Source organism: Carcharhinus amblyrhynchos, chromosome 33, assembly GCF_965287045.1.
Source record: "Carcharhinus amblyrhynchos chromosome 33, sCarAmb.v2.hapA, whole genome shotgun sequence".
Taxonomy (NCBI): Eukaryota; Metazoa; Chordata; class Chondrichthyes; order Carcharhiniformes; family Carcharhinidae; genus Carcharhinus; species Carcharhinus amblyrhynchos.
In genome coordinates, this window is record NC_137356.1 from 2,481,086 (window position 1) to 2,504,576 (window position 23,491).

General features: G+C 47.9%; 2 protein-coding genes across 3 annotated transcripts in view; both read right to left on the reverse strand.

The window, feature by feature from the left end:
* Positions 1–1,697: 1,697 nt before the first annotated feature.
* fdx2 (ferredoxin 2) lies at positions 1,698–14,752 on the reverse strand. The gene is made up of 5 exons (XM_080216591.1): positions 14,586–14,752; positions 13,776–13,827; positions 12,880–12,986; positions 8,674–8,761; positions 1,698–2,065 (listed from the first exon to the last, which is right to left on the reverse strand). Exons 1-5 carry the CDS (start codon positions 14,728–14,730, stop codon positions 1,909–1,911), a joined length of 549 nt encoding a protein of 182 aa, XP_080072717.1. The 5' UTR covers positions 14,731–14,752; the 3' UTR covers positions 1,698–1,908.
* A 3,012-nt stretch (positions 14,753–17,764) lies between these two features.
* Positions 17,765–23,491, reverse strand: part of raver1 (ribonucleoprotein, PTB-binding 1) — a 44,394-nt gene continuing 38,667 nt past the window's right edge. For both annotated transcript variants that reach the window (XM_080216340.1, XM_080216339.1), the window contains exons 15-16: positions 21,974–22,051; positions 17,765–20,863 (exon numbers count right to left, since the gene is read on the reverse strand). In XM_080216340.1, the coding sequence (XP_080072466.1) occupies positions 20,717–20,863; positions 21,974–22,051 (225 nt within the window). In that variant the 3' untranslated portion in view covers positions 17,765–20,716. The remainder of the gene's footprint in view (positions 20,864–21,973; positions 22,052–23,491) is intronic.

Sequence of the window (23,491 nt, forward strand, 5' to 3'; positions counted from 1 at the left end):
AGCTGCTCTCAGCCAGGGTGAGGAACTGGCCAAGTTCACGGGTCTGTGAGAGAGGCAGAATCTCGCTTTGGCGCGTCGATGGGTCAGTCAGAAACTTTGTCATGAACTGTCTGGTATCTAAATCCCAGAGAACACTGTATCAATCCCAGGAATCTACTCTGCATCGTAATTATCCCACACACACTTCATAGAATCCCGTGGTGCAGGAGGCCATTCGGCCACTCAAATCCACACCGACCACAATCCCACCCAGGCCCCATCCCCATACATTTACCCCAGCTGGTCCCCCTGACACTAAGGGACAATTTAGCACAGCCAATCCATCTAACCCATACATCTTGGACTGTGGGAAGAAACCGGAGCAACCGGAGGAAACCCACGCAGACACAGGGAGGATGTACAGACTCCGCACAGACAGTAACCCCAGCCACTGTGAGGCAGCAGTGCTAACCACTATGCTGCCCCAAGAGAAACGAGCAGAGAATGGTTTCGATCTGTTGACCTCTGCTTTATGGGCCCAGCAGGACCAATGTTAAGGTTCACTGGTAAACCTTCATTACCAGGTCACCCTGCAGAATCTGCACTCTCTCACAGCAGAACCTCATCAAATACATTGCCCTCAAAATGCCTCTGCTGTTTTAATGCTCCATTCACTGTGGAGTTTCTGAAGATATTACTAAACCTCTAGGTTCTATTTTTATGTATTTTTACCCAGAAACCATCGGGCCTTTCGCTGTAAAGGATGCAATTTGGGATTCCAGTTGTGTTGGGTTGGAGCAGTGCAGTGAATACACAAGGATTGAAATGTTAACGGTACAATCCTGAATCACAGGATCTTCATCTGAGCTTACAGAGGGCATTTTACTGTTGTGAATGGCAGCGGTCAGAACGGTGAGTGGAAAGAGCTCTAGGAATGGACACAGAAACCCTGCGGACTAATAGATCACCCAGCCGGGCACGGAGGGGGAGGGGCCAGGGGCACGGAGGGGGAGGGGCCAGGGGCACGGAGGGGGAGGGGCCAGGGGCACGGAGGGGGAGGGGCCAGGGGCACGGAGGGGGAGGGGCCAGGGGCACGGAGGGGGAGGGGCCAGGGGCACAGAGGGGGAGGGGCCAGGGGCACAGAGGGGGAGGGGCCAGGGGCACAGAGGGGGAGGGGCCAGGGGCACAGAGGGGGAGGGGCCAGGGGCACAGAGGGGGAGGGGCCAGGGGCACAGAGGGGGAGGGGCCAGGGGCACAGAGGGGGAGGGGCCAGGGGCACAGAGGGGGAGGGGCCAGGGGCACAGAGGGGGAGGGGCCAGGGGCACGGAGGGGGAGGGGCCAGGGGCACGGAGGGGGAGGGGCCAGGGGCACGGAGGGGGAGGGGCCAGGGGCACGGAGGGGGAGGGGCCAGGGGCACGGAGGGGGAGGGGCCAGGGGCACGGAGGGGGAGGGGCCAGGGGCACGGAGGGGGAGGGGCCAGGGGCATGGAGGGGGAGGGGCCAGGGGCATGGAGGGGGAGGGGCCAGGGGCACGGAGGGGGAGGGGCCAGGGCACGGAGGGGGAGGGGCCAGGGCACGGAGGGGGAGGGGCCAGGGCACGGAGGGGGAGGGGCCAGGGCACGGAGGGGGAGGGGCCAGGGCACGGAGGGGGAGGGGCCAGGGCACGGAGGGGGAGGGGCCAGGGCACGGAGGGGGAGGGGCCAGGGCACGGAGGGGGAGGGGCCAGGGCACGGAGGGGGAGGGTTGATGGGGGAATATTGAACGTGATTTTTACTCCAGTTGTCCATCTTCTCTCCAACTCCAAGTTGACAAGTTGCTGTGACTGTGCCGCTGTGCCTGGCCTGGGGGTGAAGCGCGATCCAGTACCTGCTGGTCCATCAGGTTAGTCTGGAATGAGGAAGGGGCCTGATGTCGTCCCAGCGGAAGTCCATCAGTGCGGCTTTGGCACATGCCCGTCCACATAGAAGTTCCTGGTGATTTTTGGCAATGTCAGCTCCATGCCTTCTAACTCTTTGGTGAGGATGATCTGACAACCCAGCCGCGAATTAAGCTGCAGAACAGGTGCCATGTCCAACATGTCCTCCTCCCTGGAAATAACAACATGGGAAGTTGAAGAACAGATAGGTCAGCAGATTCTGTACAGATACAGGAATAATCCGGTTGTTGTAACGGCAGACATTAATTTTCCTCAGAATGACTAGAAATCCCTCAGGGCTAGGATCCGGACGGTGAGGAGTTGGTTAAACGTGTCCAGGAAGGGTTTTTGGAACAATATGTGAATAGACAAAAAGAGGGGGGCCATACTGGACTGGTCCGAGGAAATGGGCTCAGAGTTGCAGTGGGGGAACATGTGGTGAACAGTGATCACAATTCTGTAAGCTTTCGGATACTGAGGTCAAGGATGAGTATTGTCCTTGTGTTAAGATGTTAAACTGCGGGAAGGTTACAATCAGATCAGGCAGGATCTGGAGGCTGTTGTTTGGGAGAGGCTGTTTGAGGGTAAATCCACATCTGGCATGTGGGAATCTTTTAAGGAGCAGTTGATCAGAGTGCAGGAGAGGCCCGAGCCTATGAAAAGGAAGGACAGGAAAGGCAGGATTTGGGAACCATGGATGACCAGGGAAATTCTGAGTCTAGTCAAAAAGTAAAAGGATGCGTGCGTGAGGTCTAGGGAACTAAAAACAGATGAAGCACTTGCAGAATACAGGGAAAGTAGAAAAGAACTCAAACAGGGAGGTGGGAGGGGAAAAAGGGGTCATGAAATGTCTTTCGCAGACAGGATTAAGGAGAATCCCAAGGCATTTTATGCATACATTCGGAACAAGAGGGTAGCTAAAGAAAGGACAAAAGAGGGAAATTAAGTGTAGAACCAAAGGAAGTGGGTGAGATCCTTAATGAGTACTTTGTGTCGGTATTCACACAGGAGAGGGATATGTTGATTGATGGTGTCTTGAAGGAGTATGTAAACTCTCTAGAGCATGTCATCATTACAAGAGAGGAATGTTAGGTGTATTAAAAAGCATTAAGCTAGATAAATCCTCAGGGCCAGATGGCATCTATCCCAGATTACTGAGGGAGACATGAGAGGAAATTGCTGGGCCGCTAACAGAAATCTTTGTTTCCTCATTGGCCACAGGTGAGGTCCCTGAGGATTGGAGCCAACGTTGTCCTGTTATTTAAGAAGGGTAGCAAGGATAATCCGGGTAATTCTAGGCCAATGAGCTTGCTGTCAGTGATAGTGAAACTTTTGGAGAAGATTCTTAGGGATAAGATTTGTACACATTTGGAACTGAATGGTCTTGTCAGTGACAGACAGCATGGTTTTATATGGGGGGAGGTCATGTCTCACTAATTTGATTGGAGTTTTTTGAGGAGGTGACAGAAATGATTGACAAGGGAAGGGTTGCGGATGTTATCTACAAGGACTTCAGTAAAGCATTTGACAAAGTCCCTCATGGCAGGCTGGTGCAAAAGATTAAATCACACATGATCAAGAGTGAACAAGCTAGATAAATTCAGAAGCAGTTTGGCCATAGAAGACAAGGCAGCGGTGGAAGGGTTCTGAATGGAGGTCTGTAACTATTGGTGTTCCACAGGAATCAGTGCTGGAACCTCTGCTGTTTGTAATATATATAAATAACTTGGAAGAAAACATAGCTGGCCTGATTAGCAAGTTTGGGGATGATACAAAGACTGCTGGAGTTGTAGATAACGATGATAACGACAGACTGGAGGGGGCTGATTGTGGACAAGTCCCCAGGACCGGATGGAATGCATCCGAGGGTTCTGAAAGAAATGGCGGAGGTTATAGTGGATGCCTTGGTGGTTATTTTCCAAACGTCGCTGGATTCCGGGGAAGTGCCAGATGATTGGAAAACGGCTAATGTTACGCCGTTGTTTAAGAAGGGTGCCAGGCAAAAGGCGGGGAATTATAGGCCAGTTAGTTTAACATCTGTGGTAGGTAAAATGTTAGAATCTGTCATTAAGGAGGAAATTGCGAGGCATCTTGAAGGGAATTGCTTGATAGAGCAGACGCAGCACGGTTTCATTAAAGGGAAGTCGTGTCTGACAAATTTACTGGAGTTCTATGAGGATGTGTCTAGGGCGGTGGATAGAGGAGAGCCGGTGGATGTGGTCTTTCTAGATTTTCAGAAAGCGTTTGACAAAGTGCCTCACAAGAGGTTATTGCAGAAGGTCGAGGGACATGGAGTTGGGGGTAGGGTGTTAGCGTGGATAGAGGACTGGTTGTCAAATAGGAGGCAGAGAGTGGGGGTCAATGGGTGCTATTCGGATTGGCGGATGGTGACTAGTGGAGTGCCCCAGGGGTCGGTGCTGGGACCTCAGCTTTTTACCATTTATATAGATGATCTGGAGGAGGGAACCGAGTGTAGAGTGTCGAAATTTGCTGATGACACCAAGATTGGGGGAACGGCAAATTGTGCGGAGGGTGTGGAGAGTCTGCAGAAGGATCTAGATAGGCTGGGCAAATGGGCCAGGAAATGGCAAATGGAATTTAATGTTGGCAAGTGTGAGGTGGTCCACTTTGGTAGGAAAAATGGTAGGAAGGACTATTACTTACGTGGCGAAAAACTGCAGCAGGCGACGGTGCAGAGGGACCTCGGGGTCCTTGTGCATGAGTCGCAAAAACCCAGCTTGCAGGTGCAGCAGGTGGTCAGGAAGGCGAATGGGATGCTGGCCTTCATAGCGAAGGGGATTGAATATAAAAGTAGGGAGGTCTTGCTGCAGCTGTATAGGGCATTGGTGAGGCCGCAGCTGGAGTACTGTGTGCAGTTTTGGGCGCCGCACCTGCGCAAAGATATTTTGGCCTTGGAGGGAGTGCAGAGGAGGTTTACTAGGCTGATACCGGAGTTGAGGGGGTTGAGCTATGAGGAGAGGCTGAATAAACTGGGCTTGTACTCGTTAGAGTTTAGAAGAATGAGAGGAGATCTCATTGAGACGTATAAGATGATGAATGGGATGGATAGGATAGAGGTGGAAAGACTCTTCCCGCTCAAAAAAGACAATAGGACTAGGGGGCACAGCCTCAAGATAAAAGGGAGGCGGTTTAGAACGGAGTTGAGGAGGAACTTCTTCACTCAAAGGGTGGTGAATCTCTGGAATTCTCTGCCCGTTGAAGTGGTGGAGGCTGCCTCGCTACATATTTTTAAGACGCGGGTTGATGGGTTTTTGATAGGAGAGGGGATTAAGGGTTATGGGGAGAGGGCGGGAATGTGGAACTGAGCAGCGACAGATCAGCCATGATCTTATTGAATGGCGGGGCAGGCTCGAAGGGCTGGATGGCCTACTCCTGCTCCTATTTCTTATGTTCTTATGATGATTGTCAGACAATACAACAGGATATAGATAGATTAGAAAATTGGGCAGAGAAATGGCAGATGGAATTTAATCCGGGCAAATGTGAGGTGATGCATTTTGGTTGATCCAATTCAGGTGGGAGCTCTAAACTAAATGGCAGAACCATCAGATCTGGGAGTACAGGTCCACAGATCCTTAAAAGTGGCAACACAGGTGGAAAAGGTGGTGAAGAAGGCATATGGCATGCTTGCCTTCATCAGACAGGGCACTGAGTATAAAAGTTGACAAATTACGTTCCAGTTGTAATAATTGTTGGTTCGGCCACATTTGGAATGCTGTGTCTAACTCTGGTCGCCTCACTACCGGAAAGATGTGGAGGCTTTGGAGGGAGTAGAGAAAAGATTTACCAGGGTGCTGCCTGGTATGGAGGGTATTCGCTATGAAGAGAGATTGAATAAACCGGGATTGTGAAAGGTATAGATAGGGTGAATAGTTGGAAGCTTTTTCCCTGGGCAGAAATGACAATTATAAAGGGAGCACAAGTTCAAGGTAAAGCGAGGGGTTTTTTTTACACAAAGGGTGGTGGGGGCCTGGAATGCACCGCCAAGTGAGGTGGTTGAGGCAGATACATTAGTGACATTTAAGACGTACCTTGATAGGTACATGAATAAGCAGGGAATAGAGGGATACAGACGGTTAGTCTAGATAGGACAACGTGATCAGCATAGGCTAGGTGGGCCGAAGGGCCTGTTCCTGTGCCGTATTGTTCTTTGACATTGTCACAGTGATACCAAGCCACTGGACAGCTCGGCGAGGGGGGTGGATGGTAAATAGTAATCCTTGCCCACGTTTGAACAAATGCAATTAGACTTCTTGGCACAAGCTTAATAAGGACTTTGCAGGGTCAATGGGCTGGGCCTGTCTTTGTCATTTCCAGTGCCTAGGTCAATGCAGGTATATTGGATAATACTCGCATCCAGGTCACTCACTGTACTTGAGCTGAAACATAGAACATTACAGCGCAGAACAGGCCCTTCGGCCCACGATGTTGCGCCGACCAGTTAAAAAACAATGACCCACTAACCTAAACCAATCCCTTATCGTCCATAAACCTATCCACGGATCTCTTAAATGCCCCCAAACTAGGCGCATTTACAACTGCAGCAGGCAGGGCATTCCAATCCCTCACCACCCTCTGGGTAAAGAACCTACCCCTGACATCCGTCCTATAACTACCACCCCTTAATTTAAAGCCATGCCCCCTCGTGCTAGCTTTCTCCATCCGAGGAAAAAGGCTATCACTATCCACCCTATCTAAACCTCTAATCATCTTATATGTTTCAATAAGATCCCCTCTTAGCCGCCTTCTTTCTAGCAAAAACAACCCCAAATCCCTCAGTCTCTCCTCACAGGACCTCCCCTCCATACCAGGCAACATCCTGGTAAACCTCCTCTGCACCGTCTCCAATGCCTCCACATCCTTCCTATAATGTGGGGGACCAGAACTGCACACAATACTCCAAGTGCGGCCGCACCAGAGTTGTGTACAGTTGCAACATGACGCTGCGACTCCTAAATTCAATCCCCCTACCAATAAACGCCAAGACACCGTACGCCTTCTTAACAACCTTATCTACTTGATTCCCTACTTTCAGGGATCTATGTACACATACACCTAGATCCCTCTGTTCATCCACACTATTCAGAGTCCTCCCGTTAGCCCTATACTCGACACATCTGTTATTCCCACCAAAGTGAATTACCTCACACTTCTCCGCAGTAAACTCCATCCTCCACCTCTCGGCCCAGCTCTGCAACCTGTCTAAGTCTTCCTGCAAACTATGACACCCTTCCTCACAATCTACCACACCTCCGACTTTGGTGTCATCAGCAAATTTACTAATCCACCCAGCTATACCCTCATCCAGATCATTTATAAAAATTACAAACAGCAGTGGCCCCAAAACAGATCCTTGAGGCACACCACTCGTAACCGAACTCCATGACGAATATTTACCATCAACCACCACCCTCTGTCTCCTATCCGCTAGCCAATTCCTGATCCAATTTCCTAGATCACCCCCAATCCCATACATCTGCATTTTCTGCAGAAGCCTTCCATGGTGAACCTTATCAAACACCTTACTAAAGTCCATATATACCACATCAACTGCCTTACCCCCATCCACCTCTTTGGTCACTTCCTCAAAAAATTCAATAAGGTTAGTAAGGCACGACCTACCCGCTACAAAACCATGCTGACTATCTCCAATCAATTCATTACTCTCCAAATAACTATAAATCCTATCCCTAATAATTTTTTCTAAAACCTTGCCCACAACAGAAGTAAGACTCACCGGTCTATAATTCCCAGGGAAGTCTCTGTTCTCCTTCTTAAACAATAGGACAACATTCGCTATCCTCCAATCTTCCGGTACTATACCTGAGACCAACGACGACCTGAAGATCAGAGCCAGAGGCTCTGCAATCGCCTCCCTTGCCTCCCAGAGAATCCTAGGGTAAATCCCGTCCGGACCAGGGGACTTATCTATTTTCAAACCCTCAAGAATATCCAGCACATCCTCCTTATCAACTGCAATACTGTCTAGTTTACACCCCTGCAACCCAGTGTTCTCCACAGCTACATTCACGTCCCCCTGCGTGAACACCGAAGAGAAATATTGGTTCAATGCCTCACCAATCTCTTCCGGTTCCACACACAACTTCCCTCTGCTATCTGTAACTGGCCCTAATCTTGCCCTAACCAATCTTCTGTTCTTAACATATCTATAGAATGCCTTAGGATTCTCCTTAATCCTATCAGCCAAAGTCTTCTCATGTCCTCTTTTAGCCCCTTCCTGTTTCACTCAGGTGCAGTTTATGGTCCATCTCCAACAACCACTTGTATCTGGGAAACAGCATGTACTCCCCCAAAACTCAATCAAAGCATAAATATGTAGGAACAGCAGCGTCCCACTTCTGTTAACTGTAGTTTCTGTAAGTGGCACAGAGTTTTGCCGTAAGCATTATATCATTGTTCGCCTGCTGCTGTAATCTGTGTAATCTTATTTTATAATAAATTCTAACCTGCAGTGCAACCTGAGATATATTATTTAATGATATAGTGATACTTCATCTTTGGAAAAGATTCGGATGATACAATTGGGATCCTTTACGATTTGCACTGTAAATGTCAAATCCCAGTTACAGTTCACAAGCTGCTTCCTCACATTCAGCATCTGCTTCACACTGCAAATGTTAGAGACTGCAGGTTAGCAAATACAAACTATTGTCAGCTCAGTGTGAGTTAGGAAGGGAGAGGACCTGAATTTAAATCCCTGTGCTGTACGATGCAGACAGATACAGCAGCATTCTGTACCTTTCTACTGCTTCTGGGAGTTTATCGAAATGTTCTTCATTCACGTAGACATGGCAGGTTGAACAGGCCAGTGAAGCTTCACATGCACCTGGATGAGTAAAAGAAATGATTATTTTACACACACAGGCGGCAGGTCAGCTCAGATTTACTCTCAAACATCAACTCCTGCTGGAATCCAAAGCGGGGCATTAATTCAGGGCAGCCCTGGAGTGCTGGAGATTCCTTACTTTATATCTGAGCTCAGAGTTCTGGAAATCAACCCTGGAGGTTCACAACTGGATCAGATTCTATCCCTGACAAAAATCTATACACATGGAAACACGCAGCGCATACACACACACACAAACACGCAGCGCATACACACACACACAAACACGCAGCGCATACACACACACACAAACACGCAGCGCACACACACACAAACACGCAGCGCATACACACACACACAAACACGCAGCGCATACACACACACACAAACACGCAGCGCATACACACACACACAAACACGCAGCGCATACACACACACACACAAACACGCAGCGCATACACACACACACAAACACGCAGCGCATACACACACACACAAACACGCAGCGCATACACACACACACAAACACGCAGCGCATACACACACACAAACACGCAGCGCACACACACACAAACACGCAGCGCACACACACACACAAACACGCAGCGCATACACACAAACACGCAGCGCATACACACACACAAACACGCAGCGCACACACACACACAAACACGCAGCGCATACACACACAAACACGCAGCGCATACACACACAAACACGCAGCGCATACACACAAACACGCAGCGCATACACACACACAAACACGCAGCGCATACACACACACAAACACGCAGCGCATACACACAAACACGCAGCGCACACACACACACAAACACGCAGCGCACACACACACACAAACACGCAGCGCACACACACACACAAACACGCAGCGCACACACACACACACAAACACGCAGCGCATACACACACACACAAACACGCAGCGCATACACACACACACAAACACGCAGCGCATACACACACACACAAACACGCAGCGCATACACACACACACAAACACGCAGCGCATACACACACACAAACACGCAGCGCATACACACACACACAAACACGCAGCGCATACACACACACACAAACACGCAGCGCATACACACACACACAAACACGCAGCGCATACACACACACACAAACACGCAGCGCATACACACACACACAAACACGCAGCGCATACACACACACACAAACACGCAGCGCATACACACACACACAAACACGCAGCGCATACACACACGCACAAACACGCAGCGCATACACACACGCACAAACTCGCAGCGCATACACACACGCAGAAACACGCAGCGCACACACACACGCAGAAACACGCAGCGCACACACACACACAGAAACACGCAGCGCATACACACACACAGAAACACGCAGCGCATACACACACACAGAAACACGCAGCGCATACACACACACAGAAACACGCAGCGCATACACACACACAGAAACACGCAGCGCATACACACACACAGAAACACGCAGCGCATACACACACACAGAAACACGCAGCGCATACACACACAGAAACACGCACGCACACACGGAGGGATAAACACACGATTGTGTAGAAGACTGTGTGCCAAAGAAGCAAATCCACGTGTTTCCCAATTGGAAACCATGGATGGACAGGGATATCCACTGCTTGATGAAGTCCGGGTCTGAGGCGATCAGGTCAGGCGACAGTGATCTATACAAGAAAGCCAGACATGATCTAAGGGCATCCATCAAAGATGCCAAGAGACAGTACCAGACCAAGCTAGAGTCCCAGGCTAGCCACACTGACCCCTGCCAACTATGGCAAAGTCTGCAAGACAGAACAGATTATAAGATGAAGGCATGTAAAACCACCGGCTCCAACACATCTCTCCTCCCTGATGAGCTTAATCCATTCTACACCCGTTTTGAGCAAGAGGTCAATGAGAGCATGCCCTCCACCCTGGTAGCCCTGATTGAACCTGTATCTGGGCTCACCATTGCAGATGTCAGAGCAGCTTTCTCCAAGGTCAACCCAGGGAAAGCGACTGGCGGGGATGGAGTACCCAGACAAGCACTCAGATCCTGTGTGGGTCAGCTGGCGGGGGTATTTACAGACATCTTCAACCTCTCTTTACAACAGTCTGAGGCCCCTATCTGCTTCAAGAAGATGGCCATCATCCCGGTACCTAAGCAAAGCCAAGCTGCATGCCTTAATGACCATCATCGAGGAGTTTCAAAAGATTAGTCATGACACAACTCAATTCGGCCCTCCCAGATTGCCTACAATTAGCCAATCACTGCAACAGGTCCACAGCAGACACCATCTTCCCCAGCCCTACACTCAACCCTGGAACACCTAGATAACAAAAACACCTATGTCAGTCTCCTATTTATCGACTACAGTTCAGCCTTCAACACCATTATTCCCACAAAACCCATCTCCAAACTCTGTGCCCTGGGTCTCGGCACCTCCCTCTGCTAATGGATTCTGAACTTCCTAACTCACAGACCACAATCAGTAAGGATAGGCGACAACACCTTCTCCATGATCATCTTCATTATCAGTGCCCCACAAGGCTGTATTCTCAGCCCCCTACTATACACCTATGACTGTGACCAAATTCCCCTCCAATCTGATTTTTAAGTTTGCTGACGACACCACCGTAGTGAGTCGGTTCTCAAAAAATGACGAGACAGAGTGCAGGAATGAGATAGAGAATCTGGTGAACTGGTGCAATGCAATAATCTCTCCCTCAATGTCAACAAAACGATGGAGATTGTCATCGACTTCAGGAAGCGTAAAGGAGAACTGCCCCTGTCTGATGAAGTAGAAAAGGTTGACAGCTTCAAGTTTGTAGGTGCCCAGATCACCAATAACCTGTCCTGGTTCCCCCATCCTGACACGATAGTTAAAAAAGCCCACCAGCGCCTCTGCTTTCTCAGAAGATTAAGGAAATTTGTCATGTCAACTACGACTCCCACCAATTTTTACAGATGCACCATAGAAAGCATTCTTTCTGGTTGTATCACAGCTTGGTATGGGCTCCTGCTCTGCCCAAGACTGCAAGGAACTACAAAAGGTCGTGAGTGTAGCCCAATCTGTCACGCAAACCAGCCTCCCATCCACTGACTCTGTCTACACTTCCTGCTGCCTTGGCAAAGCAGCCGGTATAATTAAGGACCTCACGCACCCCGGACATTCTCTTTTCCACTTTCTTCCATCAGGAAAAAGATACAAAAGTCTGTGGTCACATACCAACCGACTCAAGAACAGCTTCTTCTCTGCTGCCTTCAGACTTTTGAATGGACTTACCTCGCATTAAGTTGATCTTTCTCTGCACACTAGCTATGATTACATAAGATCATAAGAACTAGGAGCAGGAGTAGGCCATCCGGCCCCTCGAGCCTGCCCCGCCATTCAATAAGATCATGGCTGATCTTTTCACGGACTCAGCTCCACTTACCCGCCCGCTCACCATAACCTTTACTGTTCAAAAATCTATCCTTGCCTTAAAAATGATTTAACACTATATTCTGCACTTTCTCCTTTCCTTCTCTGTGAACAGTATGCTTTGTCTGTATAGTGCGCAAGAAACAATACTTTTCACTATATTAATACATGTGACAATAATAAATCAAATCAAACACACAGGGAGGAACACACACTGGATATTGATTTGAAGCAGCAACTTCAACCGTTGTCAATGTTCTTCAGTCCAACTACTGCCAGACAGATAAGGTTGGAAAGCAGAGATGAAAGCTGGAGTCCTTTTGTGTTGTGTTGTTCAGCAGTGTATTTACCACGTGGGGTACCAGGACACAGAGCACCCTTACACAATATACGTCCCCATTATTTACACCTTCTAATAAAAATATTCAGCAGTATTCGCTGACAGGCCGTTTTCGCAGAATTGTGGAATGTGATTTGCAAAATACTGCAATTCCGATGAGGAACTTTAAACTGAGACAGAGTCTTCCTTCCCCAGTAACACAGAGCAGCAGGAGTTTTACCCAGAGTCATATCAAATATTTATCCTTGAAATAACGGCAGTAAACCAGCCTGTTCTCTTCCTGTACGGTGAAGAATTTAAAACTAGTGTTCCATGGGTACTCACCCTCGAGATCAATGCCATTTTCATGAGCCAAGTACAGTACATTGTCACCCACTTTCCCTTTCACAGGAATCCGATGCCCTGACCGATCTATAAAGGTTACATTTACACTGAAACAAGAGAAAAGATTGTAACACAATTATTTGATGAATAAAGTTATAATGATGAGATTTTGGCTCATTTATTAAAGCTGTAAAAATCCATAATTTATTTTATGTCAGATTTACTGCTGAAAGCATTGATTTTCTAACTGGGTATTGATGTGGTCCCTTGCCTTGCCTATAACAGTAGTTTGCACGGCTTCCTGCCAGCATCAGGGACTCGAGTTCAATTCCAGCCTCGAGTGGCTGTCCATGTGTTTGCGCTAGTTTCCTCCGGGTGCTCCGGTTTCCTCCCACACTCCAAAGATGCGTAGCTGAATTGGCAATGCTAAATTGACCCTAGTGTCAGGGGAATAACAGGGTAAATTCACGGGGTTATGGGAATAGGGCCTAGGTGGGATTGTAGTCAGTGCAGACTCGATGGGCTGAATGGCCTCCTTCTGCACTGTAGGGATTCTGTGACTTATCCAGCAGTCTTGATGGAAACATTTGCTGTAATGATTTAAGCTTCCTTCAAATACTTTATCTCAACAATCACTTCCATAGGCAGGATCCTACCCTGTGGACTCACAGAAGCTTTGATAAAAGTCATTGGTGCTGTTAACAGAGCCAAATTTCTCATTACTCACCATTACTCACCAATTTCCCCACCAAAAGGTCAGACGACAAGAGAGGGATTGTATCTCAGCATGACTCAGCATGTTCAGCAGATGGAAAACTGAGGCAGGGCACGAATTGAACTGAAAGTACAATAAAATGGGAGAAGCACACCTCCAAATGTTAACTATCAAAACTTACACATCTGTCGAATCCTCAGTTTCCTGACTTGTGTTTTCACACTGATGGGGATCTGGAAACAAACAAAAGTGGTCAGTATTCTAACGGAGGATAGCTTGAAGTCATATCCAAGGTGAATCAATCCACAAGTGACTTGTACAACAGGTGATGGTTCAGCTCAGACATTTACAGGGATGCAGTTAACAAGTGCATTAAACACTTGCCTGATCTTGGTCATTTGTAATTTCTAACTGCCTGAAACAAAAATAAATATTTTAAGTTGTCTCTTTGCTGGATTTCACGCGGGGCCACGTTTGAGACCAGAGTCAGCATTCAGAGTCAGAGCTCAGGGTTCAGTGGGAGCTGCCCGGTTTAAGGAAACACTCATCATTTCGGTGGCATCGGGAGTCAGGTCATGGCTCAGTCCCGGGGAGTGACCAGTATCTCTCGAGGTAACTTACCCATTCCCACCCCCGCAGGGTCAGAGCCTCCCTCAGCCACTGACCCACCCTCTCATCATTGATCACTATTCACTGTTTGTTCCCCACTCCCATCTCCATCACTGCCCCCTCCCTCGCCTGTCCCAAATGGTCACTTCTTCTTTCCCCTCAGGGTCACTTATCCCCACCCCCCTCCCCAATTCCATCCCAAACCCCTGGGGCGGGGGGAGATGAGGGGGTAAAGGGGGGGTGGGGGGCACTGCCCTCTGGATGGGAGAATTTTCCCCCTTGGGGTGGGGGGGCCGCACTATCCCCCCCTCCCCTCCCTAAGGGGATGGGGGGAGGTTACGATGTTCTGGGGGGTGTGGAGGGTTTCTCCTCTCTCACTTACTCGGGCCGCTGTGCAGAGTCCGGCCCGGGCCCAGGGGCCGCTCTCCCCGGCGTTGCCCCGGGCGGACCCCGGTCCCCGGAGCCCAGTGAGCGGCTGTGAACCTCAGGACCCCGCGGAAGCCTCGCCGAGCACTGGCCGCCGCCATGACAGCCCCGCGGGTCACATGATCCCCGCCTGACGTCAGCTCCGCCCCTTAAAGGGGACGATCCCCAAGCTTCTTAAAGGGGAAGAGACTGTGGCCAAGAGGAAAATGGCGAACTCTCCCATGGCTCAATATTGGAAAGTTTATCTGGGAAACATTTAACATTCCCAATTCCTGGAATTAACCCAAGTCAGAAATAAATTTAAAATCTGACACCAGAGGAAATCCAGATTTGTCTCCGATTTCCCAACTCTCATTTTTCTCTATTCAAATTAACCTCCACAACCAAACAGGAGGCCATTCAGCCCTTCAGTTCTGTTCCACCATCGCAGCCCGACTGCATTTTCACACCATTACTGCCTTATCTTCACATTGAATTTGAAAAGCTGCAATTATTTCATTTTATCTCTTTACATGTGTAAATTTGTTCAATAAATAATATTTGCTGTATCACAGAGACTTTTTCACAGGGACCCCAGCTGAGACAGAATATTCACACAGGCATCTCAATGATAAGACAATATCTCATTGTTGGGTGGCATAATGGTTAGAACTGCTGCCTCTCAGCGTCAGGCACCCAGGTTTGACTCCCAGCTTGGGACACTGTCTGCACATTCTCCCTGTAGCTGTGAGGGTTTCCTCCCAGTGACAGATATGCTGGTTAGGTGCATTGGCCATACTAAATTCTCCCTCAGTGTACCCGAACAGGAACCAGAGTGTGGCGACTAGGGCATCATACAGTAGCTTTATTGCAGTGTAATGCGACAAAATAAATTTTCAAAACTTTATCTGCACAGGGATCCCAACAGTGAGAGAATATCTGCACAGGGACCCAATACAAACTGTGAACCAACTTTTGTTCATGATCAAATAAATTTCACATCCAAAAGCTTAGACTTGTGCGAGTTTTTTCTACATAGACCTGCAGTATAGTCTGTCCCAAGGTAGGAAGATTCCTATCTTTATTTACTTATGATGTTATTTCTGTTATCTGTGAATGTGTTGCTACTTTAACAATGTTTTAATTTTAGCAGCCAACTTAACTGCAAGGTGTCATTGCTGAGCTTGACTCACATGACTGCAAGAGAAGGTCAAAGGCTTGGGAGTCTGTGGAGGCTAACTCACCTTCTGACTCTCCAAGGCCTGTCCACCATCTACAAGGCCCAAGTCAGGAGTGTGATGCAATACTCCCTGCTTGTCTGAATGGGTGCATCTCCAACAACACAAGACCATAAGACATAGGAGCAGAATGAGACCATTTGGACCATTGAGTCTGCTCCACCATTCAATCATGGCTGATATTTTTCCCATCTTCATTCTCCTGCCTTTTCCCCCAATAACCCCTGATCCCATTATTAATCAAGAACCCTATCAATCTCCATCTTAAAGACACTCCGTGACCTGGCCTCCACAGCCTTCTGAGGCAAAGAGTTCCACAGATTCACCACACTCTGGCTGAAGAAATTTCTCCTCATCTGTTTTAAAGGATCATCCCTTTAGCCTGAGGTTGTTCCCTCTGGTTCTAGTTTTTCCTACTAGTGGAAACATCCTCTCCACGTCCACTCTATCCAGTTCTTGCAGTATCCTGTAAGTTTCAATAATATCACCCCCCCACCCCATCCTTCTAAACACCAAGTACAGACCCAGAGAACTCAACTATTCCTCATACAACAAGCTCTTCATTCTTGTGAACCTCCTCCACACCCTTTCCAAGGCCAGCACATCCTTCCTTAGAAATGGAGCCCAAAGCTGCTCACAATACTCCAAATGGGGTCTGACCAGAGCCTTATTACACAGCCTCAGAAGTACATCCCTGCCCCTGTATTCTAGCCCTCTTGACATGAATGCTAACATTGCATTTGCTTTCCTAAACTGCCAGCTGAACCTGCATGTTAACATTAAGAGAATCTTGAACAATGACTCTCAAGTCTCTTTGTATTTTTGATTTCCTGAACACGTCCCCATTTTGAAAAGAGTTTGTGTCTCCCATTCCTCCTTCCAAAGTGCATAACCTCATTTTTCCACATTGAATTCCACCTGCCACTTCTTTGCCCACTCTCCTAACCTGTCCAAGTCCTTCTGCTTCCTCAATACTACCTGTCCCTCTACATATCTTTGTACCATCTGCAAACTTAGCGACAGTGCCTTCAGTTCCTTCCTCCAAATCATTAGTGTGCATTGTGAAAAGTTGTGGTCCCGGCACTAACTCCTGAGGCACACCATGAGTCACTGGCTGCCATCCCGAGAAAGACCCCTTTATCCCCACTCTGCCTTCTGCCAGTCAGCCAATCCTCTATCTATGCCAGGACCTTACCCTTAACACTATGGGCACTTAACAGGCTCCTATGTGGCACAAGCAGCTCAGCACTATCCAGGATAAAGCAGCCATATGATTGGCACCCCATCCATCCACTTACACATTCACTCCCTCCACACAGTGACAGCCGTGTATACCATCGGCAAGATGCACTACAGCAACTTACCAAAGTTCCTACGAAAGCACTTTCCTTCACTGTTGCTGAGCTAGAAAACCCTCCCTAACAGCGCTGTGGGTGTACCTACACTAATGGACTGCAGTGGTTCAACTAGGCAGCTCACCACCACCTTCACAAGGGCAATTAGGGATGGGCAATAAAAGCTAGCTTAGCCAGCGACACACTCATCCCGGGAAAGAATAAATAAAAACCCTGTAAAGACCAGGAGTAGGAATCACACCCAATCTCCCCCCACTTCAGCTCCAGAATTCCCAGAGTAAACATGTTGCATTCAGTGAGATTAACCGACCTCGAATCCAGGACAGGTCTGTGTGGAACGCTTCCACATTGATAGCCCAGTTCTTAACTGTACCGCCCAGAGGTCAAAGCAGTACTTTGATCCGAGTCAAAACCAGGAATCCATGTATCAGATTAAGTGAGATCAGTAATCACTAATATTGAGAAATTCAAACACATTAACAGTGCAGTCAAGAGAAGAATATCAGCAATGATTTCAGCAGGTTATTTTAAAAATGTTTAAAGGAAAACAAAATAAAACAGAATTAAGAGCAATTTCCAATTTTATTAGAGATGTATACAGGACTCTCCAAACATGAAATTGCACTAAGTTCCTACTCAATTAAGCAGTTGAACATATGTCCAATGATTAAGACACTCTTAACTTTTCAGATTCTTTATGCCATCTCTCAAGGAACACGGACAGCTCTAATGTAACTGAAGCAGTGACAACACAGTGGGTCTCTGGGTGCCTCGTCCCCAAAAGGGAAGAGACAGGAAGAAATCTGCAAGTCCACCCTCCCCACTGCACACAGTGAAAGGATTGAATAACCCAGGCCTGATCCCACAGTGATGTAGCTAAAGTCAGGAACTCTATGCGGCAGACATCCCAAGAAAGGTCACACCTATTTCTGACACTGTTCCCACTTCCTACTTGCAAATCACAAGCAGAGGACAGTGTGTGTGGAAACATCCATTTCAAATCAGAAATAGTCTCCAGATTCCACCCCTACCACAGGCTCCACAATCATTTGTTGTCCCTGAGCCAAGGTTATTTCCTTTATTTTCTGCAATGCGTTTTGGCTGTGGGTTAACCAGATTTTGCATGAACTCATTTGTTTAGCTCAGCAACATTATACTGCACCCTCTGAGCACAGCACTCTCATCCCACAAACTTCACTTGCCTTCCAGTCGATGGGGAGGCAGGGGGCAGGGAAAGAGAGAAATATGAAATGTGCCCACAGACATTGTAAACCAATGTTCTTGGATAAATGGGACAGTGCAGCGGAGGCCAGTCCTTACACACACTCCCCAGCAGGTGTCACTGGATAGCAATCCAAAGCAGGAATCTGTCAATTTAGACTGAGTGAGCCAGCATTGTTAATCTTGGTTCACACCCCTATGCTAGTTACTTCGCTTCCTTTACAGATGAACTGAGCAGGTTAAACACAGACAGGGAGGGCCAATCTCCTGTTTTGAGCTAGTGGATTGTGGCGACAATTGGCCATTGTCGAGGGGGAGAGGTTAAGGCTCATTCCTCATCACTGTTGAGTTTCTCAGCCTGGAAGGTGGACGATACAGGAAGGTAAGCTCCAGTTTACGTTGGAGTCTTCTCCTAACTGAATGTCAACCACTCACAAACTGAAAACCTCTGTTTAATTTCAATGAAAGCACAAGTTCTATCTGGGATCCCACACGTCCTGGAAGGGAGACAGTAGCTTGGAATGGACTCATGTGGCGGTTGCTCCCACTTGGTCAAACCACTTGCCAGTCATACTCACCATCGAGTTCAGCCTGTAACAGGATCCGACTCGAGTCAGAACACAGAGTATCTGGACGCAGTAGAAGATCAGTGTGTGGGACCTCTCTGTCCTCACATTGGGAGCTTTGTTTTCTGTGATATGTTGTGGTTGCGAGGTTAACCGGGTTTTGCATTAGCCAGCTGGTTTAGCTCAGCAATATTACACTCCACCCTCTCTCACCCCCAGAAACCTCTGGTGGCTGGGGAGAGTGTAATATGAAACATGCCCAGAGACATTGCAAGCCATCGACTTCTTGCAGTTCCTCCGAATCTTGGGGGCATTTTAAAGGGGGTTGGTTTCACACCCTAGCCGAGGGAATAGGCAAACTGGGCAAATGCTCCAAGAGAACCCATTTTAACTCAGCTTTTGGACACAGGCACAGAGGAGCAGTGAACCCCGAGATGACACTACACTGCCAGCTCCTGATGCAAAACAAGTCTGTTAAGCAGCCAGTACAAACAAACAGTGCAGGTGGTTAACATGCTGCACAGTCACTTCCTGTAGCTTACCCAGCATACAGTAGCTAACTAGAAGCCAGTGTCAGAATGTCTGTCACCATTGCTGATACTTACATGTGATTTATTTTAGGGTTAGGCTCCCAAGCTTACAGGGCTAGGCTCTCTGTCCAAACCTAGTGGCATAAAATTCTCTCAAGTTACCAGACATTAGGAATTCAACTTCTAATGTTTTTGCAGAACAATTTGTTGTAAGTAAAAACAAACAGTAAGGTGTACACACGTGCCAAAAAAACAGGAAGAACAAAATTAGATATCCCCACCAACTTCTTTTAAAAAAAGGAAAAACAAAGAGACAAGTGTGTAACGCTTTTCCTGCAAATAATTCACTAAAAATTGCAGATCTAAAAAGAGAGGCATTTCTAGATCAAAGGCAAAAAGTAGGTTCACAGAATGAAATTAAAAATTCAGGAAATACATTAAAAAATAAAGCTATAGATTCTAGGGGTATGCAGAGGGACTGAAAACCAAACCAGCTGGTTGCACGAGGAATCTTAAAAAGGGAGGACACTGTGCATTTCAAAGGAAAATAACTCAAATTTCTTCCAGTGTCTTGCGAAACGTGTGAGGGAAACTGCACAGACTCAGTGAAACCATCACCTTATAGGGTCTGGGTTTAAAACAAAAATACCTGCTTAAAAAGCTGATCTGTTAAGTGCGTATTTTGCTGTAGCAAGTCAAACACGCAACTCTTTCCAGGCTGGTCCTGAGAAAGGTTCACCGAGCCCTTTTTCTAAACGGGGATTGTTACTGGGAGAATGTTTCTAGGCAACTTGACACATTTTTAAACCCGCCAGTGGATCAAACGCAAAGTAAAGCTTGCCCTTGAGGGGCAAATGTACTTCCATCGATCAGCTGTGAGCTCCAACCGGCTGGTCCTAGAGTACAGCCAATAACAATGAGGGGTGGATAGATTCCCGTCACGCTGTACACTCACGTCCCCTAGTCTGCAGCCTCAGGGCTACTTCTCAGTATTTCTGTGGGTGCCACACTGTCACATGTGTCAGTGCTACAGGTTCCAGCCTTCTGCATACCCCAACTTCACAGATATAAGTTTCCCCCTCCTCCAAAATCAAAGACTGAAGTGTTTTGACACAGAGATTAAAAACGTCTGTACAAGATTTACACCCTTAAGTGAAAAATAACCACATCATTCTAGATGGCAACACCAGGTCCCCAGCTAAAATATCCTCTTCCGCTTCATGTAAGAGTCAGCATAGTGGCCACCCAGGCCTTGCGAATGCTGCCCAATGTAGCCTCCCTCTGGGCTGGGCTCAGGTGATGGGATCAGGTGAGAAGCACCCCTCTTGTGACCAACGAGTGGCGTCTAGAACAGAGAGAATTAAGGTCAACTGAAGTCCAATTTCAATCAAACCAACCCCCCTGCTCCCCACCCCATTTGTACTCCTCTCTCCCACCTAAACTGGTGGGATTCTGCTCTCTCTGTGAGCCGGAGGCTATTGGGGTTTCGCTGTTTTAGCACGTATACTTCCTGGAGTTGTGTATGTCTCTGCTGTCTCAGCCAAGAGCAGCGAACCTGGCACGTCCTTTAAGAGTAACATCAAGTGGTGCAGTTACCACGGAGAACCATCGCATTCTCATTTCTTTCCCATCTCCACAGAACATCGCTACCTCACGGTGCCAGGGACCTGGGTTTCTCCCCGTGTCTGTGTGGGTTTCCTCCGGGTGCTCCAGTTTCCTCCCACAGTCCAAAAGACGTGCTGGTTAAGTGCATTGGCCATGCTGAATTCTCCCTCAGTGTACCTGAACAGGCGCCAGAGTGTGGCAACTAGGGAATTTTCACAGTAACTTCATTGCAGTATTAATGTAAACCTACTCGTGACACTAAAACTTTAAAGAAATAAAAATGGCTCTGCCTTTCCATGAAGTTCCCATGTCCCAGACCAAACGCAGATGAGTCACGGAGAGTTATTCCCAGGATACAATGCAGCCCTGCTAACTTCCTCACCTAAAATAACCAGCTGGTTCTACTCTGTCATCTGATGAGGAGATGGTGGAGATCAAACCAACATGTGATTATTCTTCACAAAACTGTCTGCACTGAGATATTTCAGTGGTAGAATTTAAATCCTATCTCAAAATGTCTGAATGTTAAGGAAAACACAATTGAGGCTTTAAGACAATTGCTTGAGTGTATCGTGTGTTTTTACCCATTCACTCAGCATCCTGAGAAACCCAGCTCACTGCCCATCGTACACTCCTGTACCAAACAATCCTCGTTCAACTGGGACAGCGGGAGACCGCGGGCCGGGAAGGAGGCAGGTAACACTGCGGACACACACACACACACGCACACACACGTAACGCTGCGGGCCAGGGGCACATAACGCTGCAGGCGGAGAGGGGGAGGGGCAGGGTTGCAACGCCGGAGGCACAGGCACAACGCAGACAGACAAGACAGAGATCAGATGGTTACCTTCAGCATGGGGCCTGGTGGGGAGTTGGCAGGTCGAGCACCCAGGAGTCCTGCCCCTGAACCCAGCAATGGATTTAACTGCAACACAACACAAAGTGTCAGCTCCAACTTAATCAGCATCACACTCGCTTCACACACTGATTCTGTATTTAACACAGGATTGCAAACACTAAATCATTCACCACTTTGCTTTTTCAAACCAGTATTAATTTAAAAGAGGTGGCACGGCAGCACAGTGGGTTAGCACTGCTGCCTCTCAGTGCCAGGGACCCGGATTCAAATCCCGACTCGGGTCACTGTCTGTGCGGAATCTGCATGTTCTCCCCATATGTGTGTGGGTTCCCTCCGGGTGCTCCGGTTTCCTCCCACAGCCTGAAAGACGTGCTGGTTAGGATGCATTGGCCATGCTAAATTCTCCCTCAGTGTACCCGAACAGGTGGCAGAGTGTGGCAACTAGGGAATTTTCACAGTAACTTCATTGCAGTGTTAATGTAACCCTACTTGTGACAATAATAAATAAACTTTTAAGTGTAGTCTTAAAGCTGTTTGTGAGCTTTGGTAAAAAGCAACTGCCCAGCAGCATAGTGTGAAAAAGCAGACACAGACCGGCTATATTAAAATGGAAGGATGAAGTATTGAATTTAATTAGTGAGCGTCTTTGGAAGTCCTTACAGCTGTGAAGTATTAGATAATAGATTAAATAGAAGGATTCAACCGCTAATTAAAATGGATAGGAACATTTTGCTCTTCATTTGGCCTGATAAGGTATAGTCAGTTAGACAGGATAATTCCCTGAGCTCCCACACTGTGCAGGTGGTGGGAGCGAACCTTGTACCTGTCAGACGTGCATCAGCAGGTTGCTAAGCAATGGAGGGAAGAGTTTTGGGTTCAATTAGCCAATGAATTCCCAATTATACCAGGAGGTATAATGTTGTTGGCCGAAGTTGATAATGTGTATGAATGTAATTGGACCATGCAGTTTGTGTGTACAGGTTGGGCGGGGAATATGAATCTAGTCTATCAGATGTGCTCACACCATGTAATTTTAGAGAAGCTGGAATCCGCCTAGCATCTTTCTCCCAATGCGTAACAGTCATAAGAACATAAGAAATAGGAGCAGGAGTAGGCCATCCAGCCCCTCGAGCCTGCCCCGCCATTCAATAAGATCATGGCTGATCTGTCGTGGCTCAGTTCCACATTCCCGCCCTCTCCCCATAACCCTTAATCCCCTCTCCTATCAAAAACCCATCAACCCGCGTCTTAAAAATATTTAGCGAGGCAGCCTCCACCACTTCAACGGGCAGAGAATTCCAGAGATTCACCACCCTTTGAGTGAAGAAGTTCCTCCTCAACTCTGTTCTAAACCGCCCCCCCTTTATCTTGAGGCTGCGCCCCCTAGTCCTACTGTCTTTTTTGAGTGGGAAGAGTCTCTCCACCTCTATCCTATCCATCCCATTCATCATCTTATATGTCTCAATGAGATCTCCCCTCATTCTTCTAAGCTCTAACGAGTACAAG